The sequence below is a fragment of the Mastomys coucha genome, unplaced genomic scaffold, assembly GCF_008632895.1.
Source record: "Mastomys coucha isolate ucsf_1 unplaced genomic scaffold, UCSF_Mcou_1 pScaffold8, whole genome shotgun sequence".
NCBI lineage: Eukaryota > Metazoa > Chordata > Mammalia > Rodentia > Muridae > Mastomys > Mastomys coucha.
In genome coordinates, this window is record NW_022196914.1 from 63124828 (window position 1) to 63151551 (window position 26724).

Sequence of the window (26724 nt, forward strand, 5' to 3'; positions counted from 1 at the left end):
TTCTTTCTTCTGTTTAGCCACTGGGTGATCAGCTTTTACTAACAACAGAGAATAAATGATAAACATTGCTTACACAAAATTGACACGGGGGATTCTTGACATAAGCATTACAATGCTGTGTCCAGTTTGAAACAAGATATGAGAGCAGAGAAACCAGCATTTGCATAGCACAAGGATTTTACACAATGCACAAAAACATTATTCCTACAGAGTTTTCTTGTCAATTTTGTGAGTCCTCTAGTGAAATCTCAGCTGGTCTCTGACTATGGTGTGATGACATCAATGAATCCTTCCTCTACAAGTTGCATTTGTCATGGTGCTCTATCATAACAGTACAAAAGTAACTAACACACACACACACACACACACACACACACACACACAGCCACCTTGGGCAGTATCATTACATAGATGTTATTTTCTCTTGCTTGAAGCATTGCCATATCCAGTTAAGCTCACCCTCACAGAGGAGGACCCTACTAAGTGTAAATTTCTGATAGCATAAAGGTCTTATTCTCAGGGTTGTTTTGATTTGCTTTTCCATGATGACTAAGGATGTTGAACATTTCTTTAGGTGCTTCTCAGCCATTTGAAATTCCTCAGTTGAAAATTCTTTGTTTAGCTCTGTAACCCATTTTTAATAGGGTTATTTGATTCTCTCTAACTTCTTAAGTCTTTTGTTTATATTGGATATTAGCCCGTTATCTGATGTAGGATTGGTAAAGGTCTTTTCCCAATCTGTTGGTTGCCTTTTTGTCCTATTGACAGTGTCCTTTGCCTTACAGAAGCTTTGCAATTTTCTGAGGTCCCATTTGTTGATTCTTGATCTTAGAGCATAAACCATCGGTGTTCTGTTCAGGAATTTCCCCCCTGTGCCCATGTGTTTGAGGCTCTTCCCCACTTTCTCCTTTATAAGTTTCTGTGTATCTGGTTTTATGTGGAGGTCCTTGAACCACTTGGACTTGAGCTTTGTACAAGGAGATAAGAATGGGTCGATTTGTATTTTTCTACATGCTGACTGCTAGTTGAACCAGCACCATTTGTTGAAAATGCTATCTTTTTTTCCACTGGATGGTTTTAGCTCCTTTGTTAAATATCAAGTGACCATATGTGTGAGTTCATTGTGGGGTCTTCACTTCTATTCCATTGATCTTCCTGCCTGTCTCTGTACCAATAGCATGCATTTTTTTTTTTTAATCACTATTGCTCTGAAGTACAGCTTGAGGTCAGGGATGGTGATTCCCCCATAAGTTCTTTTATTGTTGAGAATAGTTTTTGCTATCCTGGGTTTTTTGCTATTCCAAATGAATTTGAGAATTGCTCTTTCTAACTTTATGAAGAATGAGTTGGAACTTTGATGGGGATTGCACTGAATCTGTAGATTGCTTTCAGCAAGATGGCCATTTTTACTGTATTAATTCTGCCAATCCACAAGCATGGGAAAACCCTGAGATTCCACCTCACACCAGTCAGAATGGCTAAAATCAAAAACTCAGGTGAAAGTAGTTGCTGGCGAGGATGTGGAGAAACGGGGACACTCTTCCATTGCTGGTGGAATTGCAAGCTGGTATAATCACTCTGGAAATCAGTTTGGTGGTTCCTCAGAAAATTGGACATAGTACTACCCAAGAACCCAGCTATACCACTCCTAGGCATATACCCAGAAGATGCTCCAACATGCAATAAGGATACATGCTCCACTATGTTCATAGCAGCCTTATTTATAATAGCCGGGAGCTGGAAAGAACCCAGATGTCCATCAACGTAGGAATGGATACAGAAAATGTGGTACATTTACACAATGGAGTACTACTCAGCTATTAAAAATGATGAATCCATGACATTCTTAGGCAAATGGATAGGACTATAAAATATCATCCTGAGTGAGGTAACCCAATTGCAAAAGCACACACATGGTATGCCCTCACTGATAAGTGGATATTAGCTCAAAAGCTCCAAATAACTAAGATACAATTCACAGACCACATGAAGATCAAGAAGAAAGAAGACCAAAGTATGGGTGCTTTGATCCTTCTTAGAAGGGAAACAAAATACTCACAGGAGCAAATATGGAGATAAAGTGTAGAGCAGAGACTGAAGGATAGGCCATCCAGAGACCTTCCCACCTGGGGATCCATCCCATATACAGTTACCAAACTGTCTTAGTCAGGGTTCTCTAGAGTCACAGAACTTATGGTAGTCTCTATGTAGTAAAGGAATTTATTGATGACTTACAGTCTGTAGTCCAACTCCCAACAATCAACTCCCAACAATGGTCGGCAGCAGCTGTGAATGGAAGTCCAAGGGTCCAGCAGTTGCTCAGTCCCACAAGGCAAGCAGGTGAAGCAGAGCGAGCCTTCCTTCTTCCAATGTCCTTATATAGGTCTCCAACAAAAGGTGTGGCCCAGATTAAAGGTGTGTGCCACCACACCTTTAATCCCAGATGTCCTTGCTTGAACTCGTAGATCTTCCAGTCTTAATCGTCTAGGATTCATAGCCACTACACCATCACACCTTTAATCCCAGATGATCTTGAACTCATAGATCTTTCTATCTTAATCCTCTGGAATTCATAGCCACTATACCTCAAGATCTCCATGCCAAGATTCAGGTCGGAAGCTTGTGTCTCTCAGCCTCCAGATTAGGGCCAGGTGAGCCTTCTAATTCTGGATTGTAGTTCATTTCAGATATAGTCAAGTTGACAACCAGGAATACCCACTACACAAACCCAGACACTATTGTGGATGCCAAGTAGTACATGTTGAAAGAAGCCTGATATAGCTGTCTCCTGAGAGGCCCTGCCAGAGCCTTACAAATACAGAAGTGGATGCTCACAGCCAATCATTGGATTGCGCGCGGGATCCCCAATAGAGGAGTTAGAGAAAGGACTGAAGGGGTTGAAGGGGTTTGCAACTCCATAGGAAGAATAACAATATCAACCAACCAGACTCCCTAGAACTCCCAGGGACTAAGCCATCAACATAGGAGTACACATGACTCCAGCTGCATATGTAGCAGAGGATGGCCTTGTCATGCATCAAGGGGAGGAGAGGTCCTTTGTCTTAAGAAGGCTTGATAGATGCCCCAGTGTAGGGGAATTGAGGATGGGGAGGTGGGAGTGGGTGGATGGGTGGAGGAACACCTTCATAGAAGCAGGAGAAGGATGGGGTAGGGGGTTTCCAGGAGGGAGGGAAACTGGGAAAGGGGATAACATTTGAAATGCAAATGAAGAAAATATCCAATAATAAAGAAAAAAGATCTTATTCTTGGACAAGATAAAGTATCCCTATAATACTAGCAGAGAAACTCTTCCTAAAACAGCTAACCCTACATCAGGAAGAGGAAATGTTGACTAAAATCTAGGGAATGTTTTCTCTGCCTTCATACCAAACCAGGTTGTGCTAAGACTGTTGAGATATGTAATTCAAGTGAATGCCTCAAAGTTTGACCAAATCAGATTGCCTGCATTGGAATTTAAATTTCATGTTAAATATGAACCCAGAGTGGGCTTCAAGGCTTCTTGGTCTTAGTTTTCCCTGCTAAAGGCTCTGCAATCCTATATAGAGTGCACGGAATAATTGTAGATACAGCAGAGAGATGGACATGCTGGCTGTTTAAGCCCTACCAGCATAGATTGAAATAAAACTTCAGAATTTTTGAGTGTATATCCTCTAACTTTGGAGAGCCTCTGGACTCCTAGAATCATGTACCTGTTGGAGTGTTCATGTAGCACCTACTCGAAAAAGTTTTCTAGAAGCTTTAGACATTGACACATTTCCCCCAAATACAGAATGAGACTATCATAACCAGGCGATTACTCTTTTGTATAACCACTGGGTTCTAACACAACAGGACTAGGCAGGCAATTGAACCTCTAGATCCATCTTATCCATTCAGAAACGAGGTGTCAGATAACTTACTAGCTGAACAGGGAGGACAGACGTCTGTATAGCAAATAATTTGTCTTCAATGTGTATAAGCACATTGGGGACTGCCAGACACTCAGTTACAAGTGAATTAGCTAGACTGACTAAAATGGGCAGGTTAGACTCCTCAGGTGGCCTGTTCTTGTGCTGTCTGACTTTTGATTCTGGTGGAAGACTCTGACTAAGATGCACACTCCAGAGACTGTTCTAGTAGTTTCGTCATTCCACTCGAACACTGTGCTCCCTCAGGGTCTTGAATGTCTTCATATAGCCACCTGATGGGATGTAACTGGCCTCTAGCCTGGAAGGACTACTCAAATGATTGCTCATGAGGACACCATATTCTACAGATGATGTCTCCTGAGAGTGGATGCACCGGTCTAGATCCTGGCCAGGTTCTCACACAGTAGGAACTGTTGAAAAGGATTTGTGGGAGACCATGGATGTAGACTGGACACATAGAACTGAAGCCAATGAACACTGCTGTGTAATCATAGTAGCCAAGCTTGGATAGTAAATAAAGGCCCTGTAGGCAGCTTAATTGCTTAAGCTGGAAACAACTTATTCTCTAAATAACTGACTAGGTGATTTAAGTTGTGCCCAGTGATCCTTTCTCTACTTCTATTTTCCTACCACTGTTGTCTGATCACTATCAGGAGTTGAAATCCTGACTGATTCAAGTTGTGGTTTTCTTTGTTCAATAAATACCAGTAAACTTAAGTGGTTGGTATAAGGAATTCTCTTTTGGACAAGATCAACTGTCCATTCTCAACTGCAGATATGAGAAAATGACCTTCTCTTGTGTTATTTGTGGTTTCAGAGTTCATTGAGATGTTGCCATATTTTCTGTGTGAGGATAGATTCTAGTCTAAAGTCTGAGGTATCTGAACTCTCAATAATATGACTCAGACTTAAGATGACTGGTTTCCAAATATGCAGAAGGTAATGAAAATAGATTTTCCAATGTTTTAGTCACATCTAGCTTTTACTGTATGACATGTGTGTAATGCTAAGTATAATAGAGAGGAATGACACACATGTATTGTCTCAAGGAATGAGTTAAGGAATAAGTTAAACATATTAGTAGGAAATGAGTTTCTAGATTTACTTCACCACCCTAGTATTTTCTAATATTTGAGTTACGAACATTTGACCTACATTGAAGGGTGTAGGTGTCAGTAGTTGATATAAGTAGATGTCTTCATGCTGTATTTGTGTTATGAACCAAAAATGCTAAGAGGGAAATTGCTGATTAATTAGAATAAAGGGTTCTATTGTAGAGAAAGATCATCTTCCTTTGCCTTGAGATTTTCTACCAATTTTAAAATTTGTAATTTAGCGCTATAAGTTGTTTCTGTGTTAAAGGAAGAATGGTGTTTTAGCTCAGTGAGAGCAGCCTGGCATTCTATGCCACTTGGTGATGTTTGGAAAGGTTGTCAGCATGTGTGGGGCTGTTTCCTTGCCTGGAAATGGGACAACTACAGGCTATTTCAAGGGATTATGCAGAGGCTTAAGTAAGATGGCAGATGGAAGACATTACTAAGCATGTGAAGTAGGTAAGCAAATAAGTTACTTCCTTATTGATAATTATGAGTATCTCATACCCAAGGTTCTAAAGCAGTAGTAATTGTCACACACTACCCAGAGCTACGTTTGAACACATGGTTAGCACATTTGTAGACCAGCCCTAATCAGAAGGATTAGGTGGAATCTTATCAAATGATTACAAATAATTTTCCTTACAGAATAAAAAAAACAAGGAAAAACCCACCTTAAACACTGTATTTAGTGTGTGTGGGTGTTTTATGTGCCTGTATGTCTATGTACCACTATGTGGTAGTGTTCATGGAAATCAAAAGAGGGCATAGCATCCCTAAGCCTGGAGTTATAGATGGCCGTGAGCCGCCATGTGTGTGGTGGGAATCAGAGCTTCTGAAAGAGCAGCCAGTGCTCTTAACTGCTTAGTTATCTCTTCAGCCCCTCCCTGGAGATTTTTACATCAATGGCTTTGAGATGCAGCCTGGAATCTGTATGTTTAATAAAGACCCAAAGTGACTTTCCCCTAGGAAGTCTGGAAAGAAATGCTAACAGAATGTCTCACACTTTAGTGGAGAAACAAGTGGGCTAAAGGTAGAAAAATTAGTGGGCCGGAAGTAGTACCTGAGAATCTTCGCCTCTAGTGGGCTTTGAAGTCAGGGATTGTTGAGTCCATTTTAAATGGGCAGGGTCCTTAAACTCTAGGTAATTGCATTAGCAGCTCTATGGTTATATCTTTTGTTTTTTCATTAACGAATGGCAAATATATTTTTTCTTTTTTAAATTTATTTTTATTAGATTTTTTAAATTTACATTTCAAATGATATCCCCTTTCCCGTTTTCCCTCCAGGGGAAAAAAAAAAACCACTGTTCCCTCCCCCCTCCCCCTGCTCACCAACCCTCCCTCTCTCGATTCCTGGCCCTGACTTTCCCCTACACTGGGGCATAGAACTTTCACAGGACCAAGGGCCTCTCCTCCCATTGATGACTAACTAGGCCATCCTTTGCTACATATACAGCTGGAGCCATGAGTCCCACCATGTGTACTCTTTGGTTGTTTAGTCCCTGAGAGCTCTGAAGGTACTAGTTAGTGCATATTGTTCCTCTTCCTAAAGGGCTGTAAACTCCTTCAATTCCTTGGGTCCTTTCTCTATCTAGCTCCTTTCTCTATCTAGCCAGCATTTGCTGGCATCCACAATAGTGTCTGGGTTTGGTGACTGAATATGGGAAGGATTCCCAGGTGGAGCAGTCTCTGGATTGTCCTTCCTTCATTCTTTGCACCATACTTTGTCTCTGCAACCCCTTCCATGGGTATTTTGTTCCCCCTTCTAAGAAGGATCAAAGTATCCACACTTTAGTCTTCCTTTTTCTTGAGATTCTTGTGGTTTGTGAATTGTATTTTGGGTATTTGGAGCTTCTGGGCTAATATCCACTTATCAATGAGTGCATACCAGTGTGTTCTTTTGTGATTGGGTTACCTCACTCAGGATGATATTCTCCAGATCCATCTATTTCCCTAAGAATTTCATAAATTCATCATTTTTAATAACCGAGTAGTACTCCATTGTGTAGATGTACCACATTTTTCTGTATCCATTTCTATGTTGAAGGACATCTGGGTTCTTTCCAGCTCCCAGCTATTATAAATAAAGCTGCTATGAACATAGTGGAGCATGTGTCCTTACTACATGTTGGAGCATCTTCTGAGTATATATGCTCAGGAGTGGTATAGCTGAGTCCTCAGGTAGTACTATGTCCAACTTTCTGAGGAACTGCCAAACTGATTTCCAGAGTGATTGTACCAGCTTGCAATCCCATCAGCAATGAAGGAGTGTTCCTCTTTCTCCACATTCTCTCCAGCATCTGCTGTCAGCTGAGTTTTTGATTTTAGTCATTCTGTCTGGTCTGAGGTGGAATCTCAGGGTTGTTTTGATTTGCATTTCCCTTATAAAAAAGGATGTTGAGCATTTCTTTTGGTGCTTCTCAGCCCGAATAGCAAATATCTTAATACTCTATTGGGGATTTCTCATAGAGAGAAGTGACTCAAACAATGTTGTTCTGTCTTTGCTCTTCGACCTTGACAGTACCTCAGAACACCTGAGAAGATAGATGTGTGGGTCTGGTAATTCCTTACTATGGTCAAACAAATAGTGAGTAGCATTTGATTCACTGAAAAGACTACTAGATTTTCAGAATTTTTAGCCCTACCCAGCTATCTGAGGCAGAACATGAAAGAGTTCCATGAGGTTTATGTGCATGCTGGGATGAAATAAGTCAGCTGCTGGCTCCTAAGAGCCTGACTGTTGGAGGGCCAATATGATCTCCTCTCATGAGTAGATTAGTGTTTTTCTGGTTTTTTGGAAGTGATTTCCCCTTCTATTTATTTAAGCATGATACTCTTAGACTTTCCTCCATACTTAATTTCCATTCCTCTGCCAAAAGACAATTTATAATTTCTGAAATCTATGGCCCCATCATTAGAGACTCACTAAGAATAATGCCTTGGGCTCACGCAAGAAAGGATATGGTCCTCAGTTTGTTAGAGAAATGCTATTGCTTTAATTATTTAACTATACAAAATTTAAAAATGGAGGTTGTAAAGATAGTTCAGTGTTATAAAAGTACAGGCTGCTCTTGTTAGAGGACCTGGGTTCACTTGCCATGACCCATATGGCAGCTCATCTGTCCAGTTTCAGGGGATCTGATACCCTCCTCTGGCCTTCATGGTCATTAGACATGCAAACAAAGGGTATGTATATGTGTATGTGTGCACAAATTCATATACATAAAGATGAATGCATCCCCAACAATATTGTATAGATGCTGAAAACATAACCCAGGGAATCCCATCCCCATGACTAAACTCACAGGAACATGGCACTTCAGGGTTTGCCGGAATCCCACCCCTGTGACTCGACTCACAGGAACATGGCACTTGAGGATTTGCCGGAATCCCACCCCTGTGACTAGACTCACAGGAACATGGCACTTCAGGGTTTGCCCTTTAATGGTCTCTTTAGTTTTGCTCAGCCTGGAACAGAGTAAGTACCTTTGGAACTTTGGTCTTTCATTTCTTCCTCTAACATGTTATATGCTCACTAGAAACCGGTTGAGTAATATCTACTTCTGTGGCTACTAGCAGTTCTGAAAACGCGTGTGCTTAATACGCTCAGGAGGTTTTCCTTCATGGGGAGGCTAAGCTTTTTCTTCATAGCATGGTACCATGTTCCAGAAGAGTGATCATTTTCATGCATAAAACAATGCATTTCAGCAGAAAGAATTATGGTATGCAAGCAAAAAATTTGATGCGATTCTGATCCCTTTCATATTATGATTTACAAAAAAGAAGGTGGAAGAAAGAGCTGGCTGGAGGTAGAGGGAAAAGTGTGTGTGTGTGTGTGTGTTGCCCAGGGAGTGTGCGGAAGGTCAACTTGTAGGTCTGCAAGTCAAGGATAGACTGCCTCTTAACTTCTGTCTTCTGAGCCGTGGTTTCCTAACCCGTATGATGAAACAGCATGTAACTCAAGGACGCATGGATTGAAGAAGATTTGCATCTAGTATATAATGTGGTGCTCTGATGAAGTAGCCACAAAAAAGAATAGGCACTATTAACATTTTTTTCTTCAATTCAGCTAAGGAAATATTATTTCCTATGTTTGTGGTTGTAGAAAAAAAAAAAAAAGAAGCAGGACAGATAAAGAGAAAGATCCACATGGAGGAACAGAAAATGCAGTGAATTCCAAGACCTTTCCTGGGGACCCAAGGCAAAGCATAGTCAACTAGTTGGGGTTTTATTCCCTGCTACCCTTGGAAGTGACTAAATGCTGGAAGCTCCTTCCCCAAGATGGCAGCACTGAGCTTTTAAAGTCTGGTAAAAGGTGGCTAGGACCATGGAAATGCCACCCTCAGTAGGGGTTAATGTAGTTAGTTGTCTTGGGCTCTGGTTTGTTCTCACAAGGGTAGCTTTTTATATAGAAAAGAACAAGCCTGGCTCCTGAGTCTCTCTGGCTTCCCATCTTGTTATATGATCTCTCTGCAACTGCTTCTACCATTATGACATCCGCTGCCTAGAAGCCCTGGCCAGGGGCCAAACAAACGAGACCAGCCAATTCTGGGCTTTCAGCTCCAGAAACATGAACTAAAGAAACCTCTCCTTTATAAAGTACTGGGAACCCGAAACTTTCTTAAAATAATGGGAAATGTCCTAAAAGACTGAAAAAGAATGTTTAAGGGACATTTTTAAATACTTCAAGGAGTACTGTGTGCGTGTATGTGTGTGTGTATAAAAATCTCTCTAGGGTCATTGTGAGAAACAGAGTAGAGGGCTGAGAGTAGACAGAAGGAAATTTAGGAAGCTTCTACAGTCACTTTGGGCAGAGACAAAGGCAGTCTAAACTGAAGCTGCTCAGGGCAGAAGAGCAGGGCTTGGGGGTTAACAGCAGAGTTTGTGAAAATGATCAGACATGAGGTTTCTTTTTGTTTTTTTTTGTTTTGTTTTGTTGCTTCGTTTTATCAGAGAGAAATCTTTTTGGTGGAAAGTTAGGATGTGACCAAAGGAAAGATGGGGAACACAAGGAGGTTTGAGGGAAGGAAGGAACATTAGAGAATGGGAATGAGTGTTGGGTTTCTGTGTATGTGTGTTCACATGGGCATACACACGTGAGAAGAAAGTCTGACTTAAATTAAAAGGGAGTTGTGTTGGGGGATACTGGTTAATAGTGGGTTATGGGCCACATACTGGGCCACTGATGCTGGGAAGTGGTCTTTCTACTTAAGGAACACTGCGCCCCTCAAACCAGGATGGACGATAGGTATGTAGAAGCAACACCCTGGTATCAAGAGTAACTGGAGGACTGAAAACTATCAAGTACATATGCTTCTTTGGCCAGCAAAGAAGGAAGCAAGGAAAGGGGGGTCTCTGAAACTGGGAGTAATCATTAGACTGGGATCTTAAAGAGCATGGAGAGTCACAGGAGATGAGACTTCTTTGCCGGGAAGGTGTTGAGTATCCGTGGGTACATCGGAATATCCTATGGAAGGTCGGGGGCACAAAACAAGATGAATAAGCTGGAGCTTCCTTGAGGAACAAACTATGTGTGTAGGGCAAAAAGAAAAGAGGCGCACCATTCCTCTCACCAAAAAGCAGTCCTAGAGAACCCAAGGGATCAATCATGTGTACGTGGCTTGTACCTGTACACACTCAAAAAAACACACCAGTCACCTTTCATGCTAAATTTTTATTCAATGTTATGCAACTGCATAAGTATAAATATTTGTTCAATATACAACAATTATGACATTCATGGGGGATATTTTCGCAGAGAAAATAAGACTGCAAACACTTTATTGCACAGATCCTAACAAACTGAAGGTGGTAAGTCTACAGCTGGGAGCGCTACCGAGGGGCACATCTTACAACCACACGAAGACTGACCGAAGAGAACACGGGAGAAATTCTACCAGCTGGTTGGGGGAGATTTCACAACAACAGACAGGTATCACAGGTAAGCAACCTTAAGCACTCCTTTACTCGTCCAAAATGCAAAAACAAATTTGGCAAAATGATAACACACTATACAAAATATACATAAAAATATTCTTTGTAAACAAGCAGCTCGCTGTGCTTTAAAGAAAACTGGACAGTTAAAAAGCAAAGGCTGTAAACCATGAACTACCTCCTGGACAGACCTGTCCTGATGTCAGAGTGGAGAAGGATTGGGCTACTAGATCTGCCAACCAGATATGCATTATAAGCTTTGAGACCATTTTTTTTTTTTTTTGAGACCCATTTGAGTTCTTGTAAAAAATATTTGTTTGTTCTACAGTTTCACAATGTAGTGATAGAGGGATGGCTGGAACTGTCTGGGGAGCGGGACAGGGGTGGAGTGGAAATTCCCTTTTCCTATCACCAACTGGCTTTGCAACCAAGGGCAACCAAGCAGTTGGTAGTGTGATGCCTTTGTTTCTGGAGTGCTTACAACCTCGATAGGTGATTTACAGCCCACAGGGTTGTGCTCACATAAACAATCCTATGGTGTACAGACACCAAGGCACCCCCGAGGGGGAGGGAGCTAGATTCATTATTCATTTGTAATTCTTTTTTTCCTCTTATAGAACAAAGTCTTGTTATGGATCCCAAGCATCTTATAAAAATATTTCTGCATTGTGTCTTAGTCAGCAAGTGCCATCTTACAATTCAAAACAAGCCATTAAAAAACAAAACCAAACAAAACAAAAACAAAAATCCCACCAAAAAAAAAAAAAAAACCCAAAACAAAACATAAAAACCATCGCAACAACAGAAACAACCCAGAAAAACCCTCAGAGCTAAAATGATCTGACAAGTTCTACATATTTCATGGTATACAAAATTTAAATAAGGCTTAGCAAAAGTAAAAAGGATGCTCACATTCAAGCACCAAATAGCTCCAGTCTCTTGGTTACAAAATGATGCTCTTTATTAATACAGTAAATTTTTTTTGCATACAAATAAAGAGATTGTGTTATGAAATGTATGGAGCTACTCGATGCATCAGAAATGAATGTGAAACCCAGGAACTTGCTAAAAACAGCAAGCTTCATCTACAACATAAGGCCCCAGCTATGTATTAAAATGTATCTGATGTCCTGATTATTCTTTAATATATATGCTATGATGCCAAAATCCACCCCCCTCCTTTTCCTCGACAAAAAGCAAACTTAAAACCTCTTCCAATGCCTAATGCATATCGCTCCACCTAAGTGCTAGCAGATTTGTGTGCAGCCAGTGATTCGCCTGTTTCCTCACTGGCAGGGCTGGTACAGCACCTGCCATAAGCATGTGCTTCTTGGACTCACAGCATAAAGGCCTGAGCGTAAGAGCTTAGAGAGGAGGGAAGGGAAGAAAGAACGAAAGAAAGAAAGCTGACCTGCAGTGTGTTTATAGTCCCTGTGTGTCCTCCAGTGAAGACCAGATATAGAACCCAGAAACAAGGACCATTGCCTTTTTGGCCACTTGGACCTGAGGGTCAACATGTCCCCTATGACGGCTGTCAAAGAGATGCCCGGCTCCCCCTGTCCAGGCCACTCCTAGTGGAGGCGTCCAAATGCAGCAGCTCAGAAATACAGGTAGCCAGATTCAGTATAATCAGAAATCCTGGTTAAATATACACACAAAAAGACCTCACCATCTACTGTATTTAGGGCTTCCTTTCATCTTTAACTCTACTTCTACAAATGGAGCCTTGAACTATTCTCAAACCACAGACCAAGACACATAGGTGGATGTGTACACGCAGTTACGGGTGGGTTTCTATTTTCAGGTACCCCCAGCCTGACCACTTTGCTCTATTACTATGTTATGGTTAAGTGGTAAAAACAAATAGGTTCAATTTAGAAAAGCTTCGGTCAACAAGGTGGTCAGCAGCAAGGTACACACTCTACATCCCGAACCAAACACATCGCTAGGTTATGTACAGAGAGATTCTCTCCCTCACCAACACACCGCTGGAAAGGCAGGTTTTGTACAAACACTATCTGGCAACAGTTTTACCGGTTACTACTGGGAAGGCATCTGGAAGAAAGTTCCCTTTTTTTTTTTTCCCGTCTCTCCTCCTCCTCAGTGAGCCTTCTGGCTGTGCTTGGAGGACATTCCCATACAGTGCTGGTTTGTAAGGTGACAAAGACCCAGTCACAGCTACGCTTGGGCTGGGTCTCATAGCCCTGCCACCAGAGCTGCAAGTTAGGAGGCCTTTTTGTGAGGACTGCTCCGTAAGCTCTCCTTGCCCTTTCTCTGCCGAACCACGAAGTCTTTCTCTGAGGAAAGGGGGAGAGAGCGGTCTGTGCTTGGGGCTGGGGGTGCTCTGGTCACCTCCCTGGCCACGTTCTGTTTCCTGACTGGGGGAGGCTGGGTAAGCTCTCTCCCTTTGGGTTCTCCTGTAGCAGCAGTTACTGACAGTGCTCTGTCTCGGTGGCCTGCTGTGCTGGGCACCGGTGGATCCTGGAACTGTGTCTCCAGAGCAGAGCTGGAGAGGCGGAAGGAGGGCAGAGAGTCACTCTTTATCATTTGGTTTCGGCCATCTCCTCCAGACTGAAACTTCCTGTGATCCCTGCTGCTGGGCGCTGGGAATTCTGAGGTCCCCCCTAGGGCCTTGGATGAGGGACTGCTGCTGGTTGCAGGGACCTCTCGCACTCCAGGCTGGGCCTCGGGAAAGCTGGCTGAGTAACTCAGAGACTTTTCTGGAGGAGCAGCTGAGCGGAGAGAGCTCTGCACAGTGGCAGAGGGTGACCGTTTCATCCCGCTGGGCTTGCCTGTTTCGGTCAGTGGCTTCTGGGGACCAGGCCCTTTCCCCTTGGACTCAGAGAAGCCCTTCCCCATGCCCATGGCTGGCCTCTCTGAGCCTTTGAGTCCAGGCTCACCATGGTGGAGGGAAGGGCTGGCTTCCAGCTTGTAGCCCTCTGGGGCTGGAACATAAAGTGCTTCTGTGCATTTCTTTCCTTCTGCCTTCCTGTCCCCAGTGGTAGCCTGCTGACTTGGGCTTTTGTCTGTCTGTCTGCACAGACTGGGGTAATCTTTCACAGTGGATGGTTTTGGATGCTTTGGAGACAGGCTCTGCTTTTCTCCAGCCGTGTGAAGCTTCTGGTCTGCTGCTTCGCTGAGGCCTGGATGTCCTTGTCTGGGGGGATGCTTCTCCTGCATCTCTGGGGGACCCCCTCCATTGGTGGCTTTCAGTTTGGCATCTAGAGGACTCTCTTCAGCGTGGAGTATCATAGTGACCCTGCCTTCTCCCTGCATAAGCGCATCACTTGCTTTGCCCTGGGTGGCCAGGACAGCAGGAAACGTGTCCAGCGGACCCTTGCCTCCGCCCTTGCCCTCTCTGATAGAACCACCAAGCGGCTGAGTGACAGGCTCTTTGCCTTTTGCAGATCCAGCACTCAGCTTCTGTGAGGAGAGGGACCTGTCTTGGTGCTTAGACTTTGAAGGGCTGGGATCAGGGCCAGGCCGGGACTTATGGCTACTGTAGTCACTGTGCCCGGCACTGGTGGTGGCGGTGGCAATGGCAGTGGTGGTGGCTGTAGCAGATCGGGGAGTGTCCTGAAGGCAGGTGCTTGGCTCTGCGGCAGCAGCTTTGGTGGCCGGCTCTTTCTTTAAAGTGTGACTTGGAGAACTGCCATGCTGCCAGGCTGCTGGGTTAGACAGCTCTTTGGTGGATGGGGGTTGTTGAGGGCCGCTGCCTCCAGACCTTTGCGGGGCCTGTTCCTTCCTCTCTGGCTCTTTGGGAGCCTGTTTCTGCAAAGAGGGGGCAGCAGAGAGCTTTTCGCGCTTCTCGCCCTCAATTCCTGGCGGCTGAGGAGGGCACCGGGTAGCAGGAACTTCCGTTTTGGGTTCTGGGCCTTTTCTTGCCCGGCCTATCTCCTTTTCATACACAAGTGAAGCTGAGTCTTCCCTGGCCAGGGACTTCACCTCATCTTGGCTATCTTTGTGGTTTGTTTTTGCACACGCCCATGCTTTCTCCGAAGTCTGTGTTTGCTTGTAGAAATCAGGGTGGGTCTTTCCCCCGGAAGTTAGGGGTTTGGAACTGTCGCTGGCTTTACCAGGCTCTGCAGGGCACAGCTTCACACAGGGATCTCTGTGTCCATCATCCCTCACGGCAGACCACTCACCTTTCACCTTTGCGGATGGTTCCTTCAGACATGGCTTCTCCTTTGAGGGCGTCCCTTCCGGTGAGAGTGGAGCAGGCGGACACAGCCTGGGTAGGTCCACATTGTGTAGGGTCTGCCCTGGGCCAGTGGAGCGGTCTCGGTGTGTAGAGGGACCACCCTCTTGCTGCTGGAGGCTGCTCTCTGTGACAGTTGTGCTCCTGGCAGAAGGATGAATGATCTTCCTTTCCTGCTTTGACTTAGGTTCTGGCCCAGGAGCTGTGAGAGAGTCCTGGAGAGCTCTGCTCGGGGGCAGGAACCGAGGCTCCAGCAGGTAAGATTTATTCACTTTTAAGTTGGCTGAGGCAGGCTCTCTCAGACTGGTGGAATCTCCCTTTTTCCCACTACTACCAGGAAGCGCTGGTGGTACTGATGGTCCCACGTGGATGCCTGGGCTGGGGCTCTGTGCAGACTCTGGGGAAGGCAACTCTGTTTTGGAGGCATGGGGTCCAGACAGGAGAGCAATGTCCAGTGTGCCCTCGATCGGCTTCAGGCATGAAACTGACCTGCCTTCCAGCTTATACTCGGAGGGGCTCTTCCTGACAGGGGACTCGGGAGCAGCTAAGCCTGCTTTCTCTCCTCCATTCTCGACCCGGCCAGCTAAGGCTTTCAGAGGAACAAAGGAAACACCACTCATCTGAGATGTGTGGGTACTGTTGATGAACGCCCGGTTCTCAGAGGCTGGCAGGGTCTCTTGTTGCCCAGCCATGGGCCGCACGGGGTTTCCTGGCAGGCATTCATGGGTGCCAGATGCTATCTTGGGTTTCAGGATGGCACAGTGGCTGTCGTCTTTGTCATCCAGTGACATCTTCTTTCTGAGGTAATCAATATTAGCCAGCTTGCTGTCTAGTTTTTCACTTCGCAGGAGCTCTTTGGCCTGAGAGGCCTTCTCTGAGTATTCAACCTTTCCCGGAGCAGGCCTGTCAGAGACGGGGCATACACTTTCATGGAGGATGCCAGAAGCCGAAGCCCGTTTAAAGTCGCCTAGAGATGGGTTGTGCTCCCCGGGGGCAAGGCTGCAAGCTGCCCCATCTGAGGTCACCCCCTCGCTGGCCCTCACGCTGGCCTGCTTGTGACGAGTGTCCTTCAGCAGGCTGCCCAAAGAAGGCGACTCTGCTGATGTGTTTTCAAAATGACCCGACCTTTCCAACCCTTTGGGGTACACTTTTTTCTCTCTCTCCTCCAGCCTGAAGAGAGCGTAGCTTTCTGAATCACCACCAAGGCTGTGAGGTTTCTGGTGGGATTCATGTTTCTCCTCTGGTTTCTTTACTACAACCTTGGCCTTCAGCTTGTCCCGGTCTAGGTCATCCACAGACTCTTGCCTGCCCAGCTTCCGGGACACCGGGCGTTTCAGACAGCCTTGCTCCACGGGCCTGGCTCGACTTAGGGAAGGCGCATCACATACATTCTCCTCCAGGCTCTGAAGTGTCACTTCCCGCTGACCCTGCTCCCTCTGCACCTCCTCTTGTGTCACCTCCAGGCTATGCTTGCGGGAGCACAGGAGCTTCTTGTCGCTGCCATAGGAGGGCGACAACTTTTCCTCCGACTGCACACGCTTCAGCAGTGGGGAGCGGGGCGGCTCTGCACTCTTCGGCCTCACGATGTGTCTGACGATTGTGGGGGGAGAGTGCATCTTGCTGGGAAAGGCCTGAGTTATCTTGGCATTGCCCAGGGAGTGTCCCAACAGTGGAGATGGTGAACGCTGAGGAGAGGTAGGTTGTGGAGTTGGAGAGGGTGTCCTGGCCAGCGGGGAGAGTGGGATACTGCCAGCTGACTTCCGTCTTCCAGAGCGGTATCGCTGCCCGCTGAGTTTGGGGGCCAGGCCATGGAGGGTGCTGGGCCGGATGTGCCCTGAACCTGCTGGAGAATTGGGGGCACTTGAACTTGGGGAGCTGCTCTGGGAGGAATTTGTACCTGTGGGTGGAAAATAGGAGACCATGAGCAACCAGATGTCTTTCCATTTCTTCCTATACTTCCATCCCATCCTGGTCTGGGGAAAGTCAACTCCTGGTCCCAGAAGGTCAGGGAAGGCTTCCCCACAAGCCCTCATACCTGCTTTATTCTGATAGACAGAATGGCCCCCAATTGTGCCCTCTCTGTGAGTGCTGTCTGTCGTATGTGATTCAGCCTGCTCTCCTGAGCCTTGCCTGGCTCATCATACCTTCTTTTCTAGGGCTGTCTAGGCGAGAAGATCTACTCACCTGATGGGAAGTCGGGGGTAGAACGATAGCTGGGTGTTGGAGATCTTGGGGACAAGCTGTGAGTTGGGGAACCGGGGAGGCTCTCTCCAGATGACAGGGATCGGTTCAAGCAGGAGAAACTTCTGCTGGTGTGGAGTAAAGGAGAAGGCTGCTTGGCTAGCTTCTTGAAGAGAGATCTCCTCCTGAGTGGAGAGGAGCACATGGCTCAGGACCTTCTTAAGACAACCCTCATGAGAGCTAAGTCTTCAGTCCCACCCAGTCACACAGTGACAAGACAGCGGACCTACTAAATGGTAGCACGCCACTTCTGTGCTGACAACTTCCTCGTGCCTGAGGAGGCTGACGGGACACATGAAGAATGTCTCAATTTCAAACAGCAAGGAACAGTAGGAAAGTTATAAATTATTAAAACTCCACTTCTGAGTCCATTTATGCCTTGTATGTATTGGTGTGACTTAATCAAAAGCTAAGACTTTTCTTCCAGTGACAGCCGACTTGGGTGTAGACTTACTTTACGGTAACAGGTTTGGGGCAGAGGCTTTTGTTTGTAAAGGGCTGATTGCCGTGCTTTGTGCTTGGACTTTTAAATATGCCCCACGCAATGTGTGCTGTGTGTTTATATGGAAAGCACAGAGCGAGGTGAAGCCGAGGCCCCTGTATCAGTGGGCAGCAGACACCAGTGCGCACTCAGTGTTAACAGAGTTCATGATAAGAAAAAAAATGTCTGCGTGCCCCCAAGGCTTCTCAGTACCGTAGCTACACTTTTTACCACAGATGCCTATGCCAGCCCTGCTCAGCTTAACAGGTAGCTGTCACAATCCTAGACATTAAAACATTTTCCTGTGCAGCCTAAGTAATGAAAACATAAAGTGTGACTTCAAGAGACCCAGAGTGATCTTAGAACTTGTATAAAAGGAAAACAGATACAGTTAGGATAAAATGACTGGAGAGGTAGCTCAGCAGTTAGGAGCGTCTCTATACTTCAGTGTCAGGGAACCCGGCACTCTCTTCTGGCCTCTGTGGGCACCAGACAAGCGTGTGGTACATCAACATATAGGCAAGCAGAACACCATCCACGATAAAAAGCAGCCAGATGGCTCTGTAAGCCCGTGAAGAAGCGCTCTGCTTCCATTCCAGTCTGCAGAATGACCACCTTCTATTCCTGTACCTGCTTCTACTTCTGTCTCTGTAGCGTCTATAGCACTCTATAACTCATATGCTTCCATGGTTATTTTAGATTTTCCACGTTCGGGGCTTCTCTGTTGCTACCCAACCATGAAAAATGAGGGAATGAGTCAGGAAGCACAGGTCTGTAATCCCGGCACACTGGAAGGCTGAGGCCAGAGGGTCTCAAGTTCAAGGCCTGTCTAGGCTACAAAATGGATTTAAAGCTACCAGGAGCTACAAACTGAATTTAAACAAAGCTACAGGGAGAATTTAAAAGCCCACCCTAGGAAACAGGGACTCCATCTCAAAACAAAATGACAGCCAAAAGTAAAAGGGAGGCCAGGGCGTTGCTTGGTGTAAGAGGCCGCCGCCCAATGCCCAGTACTTAAACCAAATAGAAGAACCTCAACATCACCATGAAATTAGAATTAAATTCATAAAGTCACCTCTGTCTTCTAATACCACACCAATCTGATTACTTAAGTGGCTCCTGCAGGGCTCTCTGCCTCAGGTGGGCTCTATGTTATTTTTCTGCTTATATGACTTTGTTTTTCCTGGAGTTAATAAATAACTTTTATTAGATCACTTCTTGTATATTTTTCTCCAAACTCAGCATGAGGAGACTCAGGCTCAGGCGAACAAAGGATCTGGACTACAGTAGTCATGCCTAGATTGAGAAGAAACCCTGCTTCCCAGAGCACAGGTTTGCACATAGTTTAATCTGTACACAGAATTTTCAGTGCTTCCTTTGTCTGCCAATGCGTGCCACCTCACTAGATTTCAGTCACACAGGGCCTTTTATTCCCAGGCTTATTTCAAAGGCTTAAATATGTGGTTTTTCTTTTTGATATATGATATTGAAAAACAGACAAGCAAACAAACAAAGACTTCCTTGGTCACATACATGAGATTTTTAAGTGCAGATTTCATGTGGAAAACTGCCTGAGGGTCAAGTGTGTCAAATCCGGCTCTCCTGAAATGAGGTCTAAAGGCTTATACAAATACAGCAGCAACAACAACAACAACAACACAAAGAGAAACAAAAATACAGCAGGGCTGCTTAGATAGCTTAGCAGGTAAATGCACTTTCTACAGGAGTGTGACCACCTGAGGTCAGTCCCCCAGCCTAAGGTTGAAAGTGAGACTTAGCTCCCTAAGCTATCCTCTGATCTCTGCTGCACTGTGGCATGTGTGTATCTACACGTAAATACACACACACACACACACACACACACACAATTTTTTTAAACCAGCAAAGGACTTTTCATGGTGTCCGCACATGCTAAGAAATAATGGCAATCTATATACACTGAGAGCAACAACTCTGCTATACATGAAATGTTACTGAACTTGACATTGCAATGTGTATTGTGAACTGTGGTATAATATTTCTCATACTTAGTGAAACACACCTTTCAGACATATTTCATAAGGAATATATTTTACTCAACACAAGTGGATGCCAACCCTTTAAAGAAGGCCGACCCAACTTACCTTTCTAGACTTTCCTTCTTCTTAGACTTCTTGCTTCGTCTCACCATCCGCCCCTTGTAACTGTTTCTCCTGGCTGGTCCTGTTTTGATTGATGTGTTTTCAAATGGGGTAGTGGTGATTGACACCTTATTCCCACTCTATAAAAAAAAAGTTGAGGTGGTGTTAAAAAGAAACGCCATGAAGACGCAAGATCAGAACTATCAGAGATTCAAAGACAATTAAAAAGATAGGTCCATCATGTGAAGGCGCCCCCTGCTGATAAATAATGCTGGACCCATGAGGTCCTACCAAACCAAATGGGGGAGAAGGTAAAGTAACAAGTCTCTTTGGTGAGTGAGCTGTAGATGGGAGTCTATATACTGGAGTCAAATCCAAGTTCGGTGGGCCTGCTTGCCCTACACTGCTTCTCATAGACTGTACTAGCTCCCAGCAGGACCCCACCATCTCTAAGAGCTCAGCAGAGGAGGAAATGAGAGTTTGCAAAGCCTTTAGCACCAAGTATGACACATGGGAAGGACTCTATAAATAACAGCTATCTTCATCCATATGTATTAAATATAAATGTGCCCAGGAGCTGTCTGGTCTTGCTTGATATATTTTCCTTCTTTCTCTGTTTCCTGTTTTTCTTTGACCTAGAAATCATAGGGCGACAGAACCGAAGGAGACTTTTATTTGTAATGATGTTAGAAGGTTCCTCTCTTATTGTCATAAAACCTGTCACCTTGCAGAGCTGGGGAGTTATGTGCCAGCCCATGGGGGAAAGCTCTCTAACCAGGTCACGCACAGTGACGTAATTCCCGGTGGGCTTCTGAGTCCTTTCGCTTCACCTTGGGATGGGAATTACTAGGCAGGTCCTAGAAATGAAGGGGAATAGCAGCCAGGCCTAGGGATGCCGGATCAGGTGGGCAGAGACTCTGGTCCCTACAATCTCTTCTTGCATGTCATAACAACCTGGGAGTAAATACAGTCTTTCAGTGTCAGAAGTGGCTATGATAAACTTGAAAGGACACGTAGCCCAAGAACGAGGGCCTTTTAAAATGCCGGGACTACTACCTAGAAGCTAAGTTCTAAGCCATACTGAGAAGTAGCAAGATAACTGTTGTGGGAATGGAGACTGGGAAAGCAGATCTCTGCTTGGCTGATCGCTACCTTCTTTCCCCTGCTTGGGAAGAATCGGATGCTATTATAAGAAAAACAAAATGAAACAATAACAAAAACGGGAAAGCATAAGTAAAAGAAAAAAAAATCATTGAAGTCTCCACTCAGCTACAACTGATGATATTTCAATCTAGCTCCTGCTGGGTTTTAATTGTTTTTGAGGAGCAATCATGAGAATCAGATGGAGGGCCTTGGTGCATGCTAAGAAACACCCTGGCATTAAATTACAAAGCTATATCATCCCTAGTGCATACTAGTCATTCTCTGAGCATGTATAAAAATATATGCATATCTTATCAACAATTTTAATGTCACATGTATAGCTCTCTATTTTCCATCTCACATGAGATGGAAACCTCTCATCAGAGATTCTCTAAGGACATGCACTGTATTGGCTGCCTACTGGTGTCTCCCCACTGTTGCTCTTAACGATTCATTAGTTATTTATATTTCTTTAGGGTAGTGGTTCTCAACCTTCCCAGTGCTGTGACCCTTTAATACAGTTGTGGTGAGCCCCAACCATAACATTATTTCACTGCTACTTCACAACTGTACTTCTACTACCATTCTGAATCCCAATGCACACATCTGATATGCAGGATATCTAGTTTGCAAACCCAGGGCTTACAGCTCAAAGGCTGACCACCACTGCTTCAGGGAGCTCTTGGTTCAGGCTTTACCTTTGGCTTATTATTGAAAACACATGGTGTTTTATTATTGCCTTCATAGCTCTTCGCATATCATTTTAGAAGTATACTCTCCCACCTAATAATAGATTTGAAGAAAATATTTTAGGTAGATGGAGTCTGAATTCCAATGGAAAGATAAATTGTGTGTCTTACATGTAGATGTAAAACTTTAAAACATTTACATTTTCTTTAATGGGAGAGGTTGGCCTATTTTTTTCACCAAATGGAAAATTCACTATTGAAGATTCTTGGAAGGATGCCTTCATAAATTGAATGAACCCATGATGACACAATGTTATCATAACACGCCCCCCCCCCCAACCCTGTGATCGATGAAAGGGGCAACAAGGCAGCTGGGACTCATCTTTCATGGGCGTTCTTTTCCACTTTCCTATATGGAATGCACTTCCATATGATCACTAGGGCTAACATCCCATGAGCCACTGGAGCTTGTATTCAAATGCATCTCAATATTGGCTTTTTTTTTTTTTCTGTCTTTTTTTAAAAGCTCAGTCTAACACTGTAGATCAGGCTGGCTCAGAACTCACAGGGTAGCCCACACTGGCCTCAAACATGTGTCAGTCCTTCCTTGAAGCTTCTGGAGGGCTAGAATTATGGTTCTGTCCCATCACACCTGGCTCAGACTTTCATATCTTTGTAGGAGGCTAACAATGCCACCTGGTGTTTTAAAAATAATTTAGTTTTAAAGCTATTCCCACATATAATCTTTATTCTTATAGTCAAGATCTGAGGATTGTGTCACTACTCCTGAGGTGAGAAAGGACTGTCATTGTCAGACTATAGATAACGATAGCCATTTCAGGGAACCCAAGATTCTTGCTCTCAAAGTCATGATGGTAAATGGAATCGTCAAAGCCTGGTTACTCTGTCCTTCATCCCCAAGTACTCCTCCTTCCCAAGCTGCTCCATGTGGGCAATGGCTGCCTGGTCCCCTCTACCTCTCCAGTGTCTGGCTTGTGCTCATCACAGCGGTGGTCAGCAAAACATCGTGGAGGGCCATGTGGGGTATGCTCAGAGAACTAGATCACTGAGAAATGAAGGAGGCATAAGCATGATAAAATTGTGTCAGATAAATAGAGTACAAATCACGAGTGCTTCGCATTAGAAAATAGAGAGGAGCAGTGCCTGCTGACTCAGCATGTCACGAGGCTCTGAAGAAATGCCTCCTTCAACAAAAACTAAACCTACTTTTGGTTCGTTTCTACCTATGACTTTTCAAAAAGCAATTTGTTAGATTGATATGAATACACCAAAGACAGCCCCTATAATAAAAATGCACATGGTCTATCGTGCAAATATTAATCAGAAACACCAGGAGAAATGGTAAATGAATAAAAAAATAGTAGGTGCTTATTTGTGAAGCCTGCCACCTAGTGGATCTACCTAGCTACAGCAAGAGCTACAAGGAACCTGAGGCGTGGGAGAACTCTTAGAGAAATCCTGTGATAGCTGTCTGAAAAACAGTGGCAGCAACAACAGAAAAGGCAAGGAGACTGCTGGATGTCAGGTTAATTCACTTTTACTGCAAGTCTTTCCACGATCTGTGCACAGTGGGAGGGAAGGAATTTTAAGTGGGCTGAATTGAGTCAAGGTCTCTCTTCCTTCCCTTAGAAGCCCTGACTCTCATCCTCCGCCCTAGCTCCTGCCTGGTGGCACACCTTACCCCAGTAACCTACTAGGCTCACTGTGGACTTCACAACACCTGAGACTTGCCCACCCACCTCACATTTGCATTCCTATTCATGTTACCTGCGCTAGCCAGAATCTATTTTTCAGCTTACTAACTCTTCAACCATCTTTTAAGGCCTGCACAGATTAACCCCCGGTTCTCTTGAGCTTTTACAGTGCTGGTAGTCTTTCCTTCTGAACTTCTGCCACGATTACAGTCTGTTCCTTATGTTTAGCACTTTGATTATAGCTTGGTGTTGCTAGGCCTCCCTACTGTGAACAATGAGGTACTGGTAATTAGATGCTTGTGTTGGAGAAGTGTGCGCGCGGTAGGCCTTGAAAGAACGGCCTCTGACTCACACTGCCTGGGTTGAAATCATTGTCCTAGCAGATGGTTGTGGTTGCCTTGCTCACATCTCTCTACTTTGGTTTGTGTGTCTGGAAAATGGGGACACTTCTATTTATACCATCTGCCTCAGAGAAGAACAGAGGGTCACATGAAGTTGTGTAAAAACCAGCAAAGCCTGGCAGGTGCCAACTGCTCTGGCTTTATTAGCTATATATGTGTATGAATGTGGTGTAGGATCATGTGGTGTGTGTGTGTGTGGGTATGGGTGTGTGCAAGCATGTAAGGTCTGAAGACATCCTGAGCTGGCTGTTGTCTGGTGCCATCTACCTTGTCTCTTGACACATGATCTAGAACTCACCAAGTGGGCTAATGTGGCTAGCCAGCAAAGCCAGGGACACTCTGTCTCTGCTTCCCCAGTGGTGAGAACAAAAGAACCACTGAATCCAGGTGTCTGCACCCATATGGTTCTAGAGTAGTGGTTCTCAACCTGTGGGTCATGACCCCTTGGGGGGGTCACATTATCAGCTCTCCTGCATATCAGATATTTACAAAACAAACAAACAAAAATTTGCTTGAGAAATATCACTGATCTAAGGTACCAGTAGGATGATTGACAACTGAGAGAATTACTTTCCAGCTCCAAAGGTCACGCACAGTGACAGTAAGCTCCTAGATAGGGCCATGGGACTTTGGAGTTCATGGCCTTCTTTGTCCTGTGTTCTCAACAGTCCCCCCAAAACTGAAAGACACAGTAGTCTAGCTCTCAACAGGAGACAAACTCTCCACAGTCATCCATAAGACAGGGGACCACAGGATCCTGGACTGTGGATGAAGTGGCTACTGAGACTTGGCAGTCTGTGTTCCTTCTTGATGTCTGTCCTAGGTGGTCTAAGACAGTTTTAGGTGACTTTCACAGCCTAGGAATCTCAAAAGTCAGCAGTTCCACCCAGCCTCCCATCTTGGGCTGCTTAACTGGGAATGTTACCCCTCCCTAGTTAGACAGAACGTAAAAGGATTGTTGTATAGAACTAAGTTCTCAAATCTCAAGTAGCTGTGTGATCCATCTTCCTGTTGTCACACTGAGATATAAAGGAGAACTCTATGATTCACTTTAACTCTATAAACTTGCTGAGCCCTACACCGAAGGCCAATTTTTAATTAATAACATGAGTTCATGAAGAGGAATACCTTTCTATCTACTAGCTCACCCTGGACCTAAGGATGCAGAGACTATTGATTTTGTACCCTTAGATTTTAAGCCCTTTGAAAACTGGTCCTTGGATGAGCCTGGGGAATGACAGGGGAGGGAGGGACAGGGACAGGCATTTAAATGCATCTGTGTTGAAAGACTTTTGCACACCCACACTTCTGCCAGTGCCTTCAAATTCCTTATTTTCTTTCAAGTTCCACGTCACTGTCACTCCCCTGGCATACCTCTCCCTACTTAGAATGCTCTCTCTAGAAGCACAATGTTCCTTCTCTGCTTCAGCTTGGGATAATTAAGTTGTTTTTCTCACATACATGTCCTGTACTCTCTGAGAGAAAAGAACATCCCTCAGTCCCTGTATTAACAATATTTATGAGGTCTCAAGTGTTATTTAATCCGTGCATAGGGGCTTATAGTTGTACACATTTATCCTGTTTCTCCCTAATAGGTTTTCTTTCTTTCTTTCTTTTTTTTTTTTTTATTGTTGTTGTTGATGCTCAAATCTCTCTAGCTGGTCATGAAATAAGAGGTTGTCCAAAAATCGTATAAGGACAGACTATGATTCTCATCCCAGATAAAGCAGGCTTTTTTCCTGAGAAAAATTTAAAATCAAATTCAAGTTCAGCTATCTTTGTATCTTCGACTTTATATTCTGGGGTTAGCACGAACCAAATCAAGAATCACAAAAGGCTCGCCTGGGAGGATAAATGTGCACCGCTCTCCATTTATATTCCTGCTCCCTGGGATCTGGTGCCACAGGCTCCATTCCATGCTCCTTTTAAGTAGGAAATGATCCCCATGGAAATTTAACTTAGGCATGTAAAGGAGAGGGAGGGAGAGCAGCCCCAAACTGCTAGGACCATTCTCCCATTTATCATTTGGAGCACATGTAAATACATCTAAAGTTCTGTCTTTCAAAGGACTGCCAACTCTTTAGACGCCTCTGCCTTCACACTTACTCAGTATTTTGTCTCCTCCTATACTAGAGCAACATCTACTGACACTCACCCTTAGAACCGGTGACTCCCAAATGGAATCTACTACATGAGGCATATGAACAAAGAGAGTTCACATTCTGTAGGATTACTAGTGAGAACCCGAAGTAGGTAATAAGAATGTAGGTTCAAGGACACCTTTTCACAGCATGATCCCAGAGAGGTCGTAGTGGCTTTGCTTCTGGTCAGACTTCTGACCACTACATTCCTTCCAGTGGTGTGACTGGCTATGGAGCCCGCCATGCCACAGAGAACCTGATCTCACAGTGCTGACTCCCTGGGGCCACTGCTGCCTCTGCATGGCCAGGACATAGGAAGACAGTACCTTCAGCAGGAGCTCGATGACTTCTGTGTGGACAAGGCCGTGCACTGGCTCTCCGTTGATGTGCGTGATCAGATCCCCAGCCTTCAGTCCTGCCTGGTATGCGGGACTTCCTTCTTCCACGTTCTGTGGTCCAAGAGGAGAGTACATATTTATAAGTCAACAAACTACAACCCCGATGCCTATTGTTTCTTCTGCCAGGATATTTGGAGTCACTTTGGGAATGACCCTGAGCTCCTAATATGGGCTCAGAAAGGCACGGCTCCTTTTCTGATATTGTTCTAAGTTAATAGGGAAATTTCCATGTTTCCTT

General features: G+C 44.7%; 1 protein-coding gene across 20 annotated transcripts in view; it reads right to left on the bottom strand.

Annotated features, from left to right (window-relative positions):
* Positions 1-10681: 10681 nt before the first annotated feature.
* Positions 10682-26724, bottom strand: part of Mast4 (microtubule associated serine/threonine kinase family member 4) — a 604035-nt gene continuing 587992 nt past the window's right edge. For 19 of the 20 annotated variants that reach the window (XM_031360602.1, XM_031360600.1, XM_031360598.1 and 16 more), the window contains 4 exons: positions 26415-26537; positions 20003-20139; positions 17342-17523; positions 10682-17054 (listed from right to left, as the gene is read on the bottom strand). In XM_031360602.1, coding sequence (XP_031216462.1) covers positions 13183-17054; positions 17342-17523; positions 20003-20139; positions 26415-26537 — 4314 coding nt within the window. In that variant the 3' untranslated portion in view covers positions 10682-13182. The remainder of the gene's footprint in view (positions 17055-17341; positions 17524-20002; positions 20140-26414; positions 26538-26724) is intronic. The other variant, XM_031360601.1, reaches the window with a different exon arrangement.